At 52.0% G+C, this 8,703-nt stretch overlaps 1 protein-coding gene across 2 annotated transcripts in view; it reads left to right on the top strand.

Annotated features, from left to right (window-relative positions):
- The window catches only part of TBKBP1 (TBK1 binding protein 1), a gene marked incomplete at both ends in the record, with an annotated part of 13,156 nt that extends 8,000 nt beyond the window's left edge, over positions 1 to 5,156 (top strand). The window contains 3 exons of one of the 2 annotated variants that reach the window (XM_083877660.1): positions 1,244 to 1,362; positions 2,695 to 3,449; positions 5,028 to 5,156. In XM_083877660.1, the coding sequence (XP_083733786.1) occupies positions 1,244 to 1,362; positions 2,695 to 3,449; positions 5,028 to 5,156 (1,003 nt within the window). Of the gene's footprint in view, positions 1 to 1,243; positions 1,363 to 2,652; positions 3,450 to 5,027 lie in introns of both variants that reach the window. The other variant, XM_083877659.1, reaches the window with a different exon arrangement.
- Positions 5,157 to 8,703: the final 3,547 nt, after the last annotated feature.

Here is an 8,703-nt window from a genome sequence, read left to right as displayed (position 1 = left end):
CTTTCCCCGTACACTCTTTCCCCTCCTTTCCCTTCCCCCCACCCTTTTTTCCTTCTTTTTCTTTCCCTCCTTTTCCTCTTCACCAATTTATTTTTTCCCTCTCTCCATCCTTTCCCTCCTTTCCCTTTACACCCTTTCCCCTCCTTTCCTCTCATGTTTTTTCCTCACTTTCTCCTCCTCCCCTTTTCCCCGCTCAGTGCCGGGCGCTGTCAGCCGGCGGTGTCACATCGGCTCAGCCGAGCCCCGACCCCTCGGGCTCCTTTTTCTCCCTTCGAGAATCCGCCTGGGAAAGCGACACCCATTTGATGATTTTGGCAGCGTTTCCAAAGCGCCCGGGGCGGGCGGGGAGCGGCACCCGCCTCATCCCGGCTGATCCGCGGACACAACTTTGGTGTTTTGATTTAAAAAAACTGAATTTGGGGTGGTTTGGGGTTTGTTCTGGGGGGACAGCGGGGCTGAGAACCACCGTGGAATTCACCCTATGGGAATTGTCCTCTGGATCTGGATGGGGTGGAGAGAGGGAAGGAACTTCAGACACCTTGAAGTGGCTTTTATTTAATACCCTGGGTCATTATTATTTTTATACCATTATTATTTTATTACCCTGGGTGATTATATTCCTATGGGGCTGTGTCACCCCCAGAGCCACTGTGTCCCTTTGGGGAATTGTCCTCTGGATCTGGTGGGGTGGACAGAGAGAACTTCAGACACCCTGAGGTGGCTTTTTTTTATACCCTGGGTCATTATTATTTTATACCCTGGGTCATTATATTCCTGTGGGGCTGTGTCACCCCCAGAGCCACCGTGTCCCCTTGGGGAATTGTCCTCTGGATCTGGTGGTGTCGGCCAAGGTGGAGAGAGGGAACTTCAGACACCCTGAGGTGGCTTTTTTTTTTAATATATCTTGGGTCATTATTTCCTTAGGAATTTCCTGGAGGAATTTCCCAGAAGAATTTCCCAGAGGAATGCTGGAAGCACCATCCAGGCAGTAGCACCAAACATTTTTTTTTAGTTGTATGAATTCAAAACAAAGAAAAAAAAAACCCACCAAAAAACCTGAAATAATAATAATAAATTCCAGGAGGGAGGTCAAGCCCTGCTAAAGGATTTCCCCACCACTGAAGGATTTAATTCCCCGCTGAAGGATTTAACCCCCGCTGAGGGATTTAACGGGATTTAATCCCCGCTGAGGGATTTTCCCCAGGCCAATCCCATCGATCCCGGGTTTCCTTTGCTCCCGCAGGGTGAACCTGGCCCTGGCCTACACGGAGCTGACGGAGGAGCTGTGCCGGCTGAGGAACCTCAGCTCCCTGCAGAGCCAGATCCTCCGGGCCCTGCTGCAGGAAAAAAGCCTCAACGGCGGTGAGGGCAGGAAAAGGGGCAAAAACATCGGGAAAAGGGGGAAAAACATCGGGAAAAGGGGATGGAAGACTGGGAAAAGGGGGAAAAACATCGGGAAAAGGGGATGGGGGACCAGGAAGGGGATGGGGGACCGGGAAAAGGGGATGGGGGACCAGGAAAAGGGGATGAGGGATGGGAAAAGGGGATGAGACAGGGAAAAGGGGATGGGTGACAGGGAAAAGAGGATGGAGGACCAGGGAACGTAGATGGGTGACTGGGAAAAGGGGATGGGACTGGGAAAAGGGGATGGGTGATGGGAAAAGGAGATGGGGGTGATCTGAGGGTCTCAGGCCCCAAGGGTGTCCAGCCCTGGGAGGGTCCCACACCAAGAGCATCCATAGCTGGGAGATCCATATGTGGGATCACCCACACCTGGGAATGTCCCATTCCAAGAACAACCATAACTGGGAGCATCCATACCTGGGAGTATCCACCCCAAAATATCCATACCTGGGAGGATCCATGCCTGGGAACATCCCATCCCAGGAATACTCATCCCTGGGAGTATCCCATTCCATGAGCATCCATCTCTGGGAGGATCCATCCCTAAATAGCCAAACCTGTGAGCATCCCATTCCAAGAGCTGGGAGCTCCCATACCATCACAAAATCCATACCTGGGAGCATCCAAACCTGGGAGAATCCCATCCCAAGAGTGTCCATCATCCCTGGGAACAGTGGGCCCAGAAGCAGACTGGGATGATCCTACCCCAGGAATATCCATCCCTGGGAATATCCATCCCTGAGAATATCCATCCCTGGGAGAATCCATCCTTGGGAATATCCATGGCTGGGAATATCCATCCCTGGGATTATCCATCCCTGGGAGAATCCATCCCTGGGAATATCCATCCCTGGGATTATCCTGGCTGCACTGCTCCTCCCTCCAACATCTCCCATCCCTCTGGGGGTCCCCAAAGCCTCATCACCCCCCTCCCCCTAGGATGCTGAGGCCCATTTTCCACATTTTCCAGACTTTTCACATTCTCCACATTCTCCTCATTGTCCACATGCTCCACATTCTCTGCATTTTCTTTATTTTCCACATTCTCCTCATTGTCCACATGCTCCCCATTGTCCATATTCTCCACGTTCTCTACATTGTCCACTTTCTCATCATTCTCCACATTCTCCACATTATCCACATTATTCTCATTTTCCACATTCTCCACATTTTCCTCATTCCCCACATCCTCCCCATCATTTCCCTCACTCCATCCCACACAACCTCCCCAATGCTCCCAGCCAACCTCTCAACCATTCCCCCCGTTGTCCCCTTTTGTCCCCCCGCCAGGCCAGCGCCACTCCCCGCTGTCCCAGTGCCACTCCCCGGCCCAGCAGCGCCGCTCGCCCGCCCCTCAGTGCCCTTCTCCCGTCCCGCCTGGACGCCCCCAGTGCCAATCCCCCGCCCTCCAACGCCGCTCTCCGGGACCCCCAACCCAATCCCCGGCCCAGCAACGCCGCTCTCCAGCCCCTGGCCCTTGCCAGTCACCGGCCCAGCAACGCCGCTCACCCGTGCCACCTCCCAGCCAGTCTCCAGCCCAACAACGCCGCTCGCCAGCTCCTCATCCTCCTCCTCCTCCAACTCCTTGTCCATCACCGACCTCTGCATCACCGCACCAAAGGATGGAGCTGGGCTACGCCAAACCTTCCAGCCGCCACATCAAGGCCGGTTTCCAAGGCCGCCGCAGCTACTCGGAGGTGACCAACGTGGCCCTGTACCAGCAGCAGCAGCAGCAGAGCCGCTCGCTCTGGCTGCAACCAGAAGCTTCCACCTTGCCCAAGCACCGGCCATACGGGGAGGTTTATCTGGCGGGTGCCGGAGCTCCTCTGAGCGCCCACGAGCCTTTCGAGGAGCACGTGCGCTTCGAGAAGCAGTCGTCGGATGAGGAGGAGTGGGCTCTGCCCAGCCCGCCCAGCCCCGAGGCTGGGGCCATCCGCTGCGCCTCATTCTGTGCCGGTTTCCCCGTGCCCGACGCCGACGCCGTGCACCGGACGGCGGCCGCCTACGCCCGGGCGGAGCACGCCCAGTCCTGGCCTTCCATCAATGTAAGGCTTGGTCACCTTGTCCTAAGGTTGCCCAAGGGGGTTTGGGGTGGGTTTGGGGTGTGGGGTGTGGAGAGAGTGATGGTGGAGAGGTGGGCATGGTGTCTTGGGAAGGGTGGGGTGGAGTAGAGAGTGGGCGGAGCTAGAGGGTAAATAATGTAATATAATATATGATATAATATAATATAATATAATATAATATAATATAATATAATATAACATAATATAATATAACAAAATGTAATATAATAATAAACAATACAATATACAACATACAATACATATATATTCTATAATATATAATATACTATAATATACTATAAGATACTATAAGATAAGATAAGATATTTATATTATATAACATGTATTATATATTATAGAATATATTATTTTATAGAACATATTATATATTATGTAATGTAATATGATATAATATAATAATAAATAATGCAATATATGCTATATTATATTATATTATATTATATTATATTATATTATATTATATTATATTATATTATATTATATTATGTTATATTATATTACATTGTATTTATTGAAAGGCCCCTAGGTTACACCTTGAGCAGGACAGGGCCTGGCCAGGGCTACACCCAAGTTGGACTAAGAATGGTCACAAAAATGGCTGATTGATCATTGTCTTACATTTTTATAAATTTTGGTCCATTTGCACATTGGTGTTTAATTACCTAATTACATCTTCAGGTTATGAAGTCCCATTCTCCTTATTCCTCCCTCCAGCCACCCTTGTTTGTGCTTTTGGAGCTGAAAGTTATCCTTGGTTGGTCCTGAGCAGGAAAAGGATTTGTTTTGTGTCCCTGCTCTGTGCAGAGCTGAGTGACACTGAATGTGGGGCTCAGAACCTGAAAAATATAAAGCTAAAATTTAATATAAAGCATATATAGCATATATAAAAATATTTAATTTAAAAATTATATAAATATAAAATTTATATAAATATAAAATTTATTATAAATATAAATATATATGTAGAGATATAGATATGGACATAGATATAGATATACATATATGTATATGTATAAATATAAATACAAATATAAACATTTATATTATAATTTCTATATTGTAATATTATAGTTATATTTATAATTCACTATAAATTAATTTTATTTATATATTTTAATATAAATAAATTAATATGTTAATTTATAATTAATTTTAATATTATAATTCTATTTTATATACATATACATATAAATATAAATATACAATATAAATGTCGGTGTATATATATGTGATATATAGATATCTACATATCTAAATATAGATATAGATATAGATATAGATATAAATATATATAAATATAAATACATATAAATATAAATATAAATATAAATATAAATAAATATAAATATAAATATAAATATAAATATAAATATAAATATAAATATAAATGTAAATATAAATATAAATACAAACACAAGGCAGGCATCACCGAGGCAGCGTGCCTCAGTTTCCCCTTGGTGCCTGGTGTCACTGGGCGGGTTGTGGGAGGTGACAGAGGTGACAGGGGGGTCTCATCAGGACTCTGTGCCCCTCCCGCAGCTGCTGCTGGAGACGGTGGACTCGGAGGTGCGGAGCTGCCCCCTGTGCCAGCTGGCCTTCCCCATCGGATACCCGGACGATGCCCTGGTCAAACACATCGACTCCCACCTGGAGAACAGCAAGATCTGAGACCTGAGCCCAGCCTCTCTCTCTCCTCCTCTTCTCCCCCTGTTCCCCACCTTTGGATGCTGCATGGAAACACACCGGGAGCGCCCCGGGCTCCCGAAATACCTCCAAGTCTTCAGTAGCTACGGAAAGACTGAGCCCCCTCCACACCTCTCTGAGCACCCTGGAGCCCCTCAGAGCCTCCTGGAGCCTCCCAGAGCCCCCCAGAGCTCCCCAGAGACCCCTGGAGCCTCCCAGAGGCCCCCCAGAGCTCCCCAGAGACCCCCTGGAGCCTCCCAGAGGCCCCCAGAGATCCCCAGAGACCCCCTGGAGCCTCCCAGATAGCCCTGGAGCCCCTCAGAGCCTCCTGGAGCCTCCCAGAGCCCCTCAGAGCTCCCCAGAGACCCCTGGAGCCTCCCAGAGGCCCCCCAGAGCTCCCCAGAGACCCCCTGGAGCCTCCCAGAGGCCCCCCAGAGATCCCCAGAGACCCCCTGGAGCCTCCCAGATAGCCCTGGAGCCTCTCAGAGCCTCCCAGAGCTTATCAGAGACCCCCGGAGACCCCTGGAGTCTCCCAGAGGCCCCCAGAGCTCCCCAGAGCCCCCCAGAGAACCCTGGAGCCCCTCAGAGCCTCCTGGAGTTCCCCAGAGCCCCCTGGAGCCTCTCAGAGTCTCTCGGAGCTTATCAGAGACTCCCAGAGCCCCACAGAGTCTCCTGGAGCCCCTCAGAGTCCCCTGGAGGCTCCCAGAGTTCCCCAGAGCCTCTCAGAGCTCCCCGGAGCCTCCCAGAGCCTCTTCGAGCCCCCCAAAGTTCTTCGGAGCCCCTCAGAGCCTTCCTGGAGTTCCCCAAAGCCCCTCAGAGCTCCCTGGAGACCCCTGGAGCCCCACAGAACCTCCCAGAGCCCCTCAAAGCCTCCTGGAGCTTCCTGGAGAGCCTCGGAGACTCCTGGAGTCTCTCAGTGCCTCCCAGAGCTCCCCAGAGACCCCTGGAGCCCCTCGGAGCCTCCTGGAGCCTTCCTGGAGTTCCCCAGAGCCTCCCAGAGCCCCCCGGAGCCTCCCAGAGCCCCCCGGAGCCTCTCAGAGCCCCCCGGAGCTCCTCAGAGACCCTCAGAGTCCCAGAGAGCCCCATGGAGCCCCCTGGAGCACCTCAGAGCCCATCGAAGCCCCTTCGAGCCTTCCAGAGCCTCCCAGAGCCCCTGGAGCCCCCCAGAGCCTCCTCTGAGTGGGTTCACCCCCTCCCCATGCCAGGTTTGGATGCTGCAGTCGGGGTGACAGGTGGTGGCCAGAGGGGACACCTGGGTGTCCACGGGTGTCCTCTGGTGTCCCCTGAGTGTCCCCTGGGTGTGTCCCCTGGGTGTCCCCTGGGTGTGTCCCCTGACACCCTCCAGTGTCACTGGTTGATCTCAGGGAGGATCCCAGGGGGTCCAGCCCCTCCAGGATGCAGGTGAGGAGAAGGGGATCTCCCCTTCCCCCTGGCCCCGTGGGGTCAGATTTGGGGTCAGGGGTCAGGGGAGCTGCTTGTCCTCGGTCCCCTTTGCCTCGTCCTGCTGGCTCAAAGCACCTTTCCCAATCTTTTACAATAAAATCACCCCCCAAATTCCACCCCCTCCCCTCTCCCCACATGGATGCTGCTGAAAAACCAACCCCGAGGAGCAGCACCCACATACCCGCCCCCCCCCCCAAATTGCACTGGTCTCCTTGGGGTTCCTCTGACAGCCCCCCCAAACCCATCCCCACACTCCCCCTGCTTTAACCAGGGGGCTGCTGACCCTCAGCCCCCCACCCCAAAATTGCACTGGGCTCCTTGGGGTTCCCCTGGCAGGCCACCCCCAAACCCATCCCCTGCTTTAACTGGGGGACTGCTGACCCTGAGCTGCCCCCCCTCATCACCCCCCCAGAATTGCACTGGGCTCCTTGGGGTTCCTCTGGCACCTCCACCATCCCTATCCCCACACCCCTCCTGCTTTAACCAGGGGGCTGCTGACCCTCAGCCCCCCACCCCAAAATTGCACTGAGCTCCTTGGGGTTCCTCTGGCAGCCCCTCCATCCCCATCCTCACACTCCTCCTGCTTTAACCAGGGGGGCTGCTGGTTAAATGCCCCCCACCCTCGTCACCCCCCCAAAATTGCACTGGGCTCCTTGGGGTTCCCCTGGCAGGCCCCCCAAACCTATCCCCTGCTTTAACTGGGGGGCTGCTGACCCTGAGCCCCCCACCCTCATCACCCCCCCACGTTCGATCTACCTCAAAGCCGCCGGGAGAGAGGGGGGGGTTCAACAGCGCTGTCCCCCCCCTCACCCCGAGCTGCTCCGCGCTGCATGTCCCCACCACACCCCCCCCCCCGTGTCACAGCGCACACCCCGGGAGTGGGACCCCCCACCAAACCCCACAAACCCGGGGAGGACCCCCAGGAGGAGCCCCGGGAGGAGGGACCCGCCCTCGCTGCCACGCCACCGAGTCCAAATAAAAACCTTTCCTAAAATGCCTCTCAGAAAATGGGGGTGTGTGTTGGTTTGGATGGACAGGTGTGTGCCAGGGAAGATTGGAGTCTGCCTTGGAACGTAAGCCCTCCTCCTACTTTTCAAATTATTATAAATTTGCAATTAAAAGGCCGTCAGGCGAAGATTTTGGGAATAGGTACAGCAGTTCTTTACTAGGGACATTAAAAATACAAATGCTATAATACAAAAGAATAAGCAAACAAACAAGAAATCTTGGAAAACCCTGACAGAGTCAGAAATTCAACCTGACACCCTGTTGGTCGGGGCGTTGGGAACAGTCCAAAGTCAGCCCTCCTGGAGTGGCAGATGTGGTTCTGTTGGAAGTGGAGACGATGATCCTGTGGAGCCAAAGGGTTCAGAGATGAGTCAGTGTCCCTTTGGGAGTCCTGTGGGAACACCAGAGTGTCTGCTGGCACTTGAGGCTCCTTTTGATCTGGGTGGGAATGGTTTGGCTCCTCCTCCCTGGGTGGAGCATCTCACACTGGGATGATGAAATGTGTGACGTCACTGGTGAGCTTTAATGGCCCATTAACAGAAGATAACGAACACTGGGATGATGAAATGTGTGATGTCATTAGTGAGCCTTGATGGCCCATGAACAGAAGAAAACAAACACTGGGATGATGTCATGTGTGATGTCATTGGTGAGCTTTAATGTCCCATTAACAGAAGATATTCCCATGGGGGTAGTGGAAGAGTGAAAAGAGATAAGAAACAATGCCCCCTCCCTTCTGGACTTACAACAGATAAAGAAAAATCTCCCCAACTGAGCTTTGGCCACCTCTTTATTTTGGTCAAGTACTCTTTGAGTATCCAACACTTGGTCTCCTTGGTAACGTATGGGGAAAAAATTCTTTAAAGTAAAAAAGGAGCAGAAATAACCCCCAACAAGCAGCCAGCCCGAACTCAAGAAACCTGAAAACCAAGACCTTGAACCCTCCTCTCTTTTCTTCCGACGTGACTCGGGGCTTTTAGAGGGCCAAGGACTTTTAACAACCTGAATCTTGGGTGAGGAAACACTCCCGGAGACCCTCCTCGGCTCCCAGATCATCCAAGGGGATGCCCTGGACTCCGAC

This window comes from Zosterops lateralis (assembly GCF_965231275.1).
Source record: "Zosterops lateralis genome assembly, chromosome: 24".
NCBI lineage: Eukaryota > Metazoa > Chordata > Aves > Passeriformes > Zosteropidae > Zosterops > Zosterops lateralis.
This window is presented reverse-complemented; position numbering and strand designations above follow the sequence as displayed.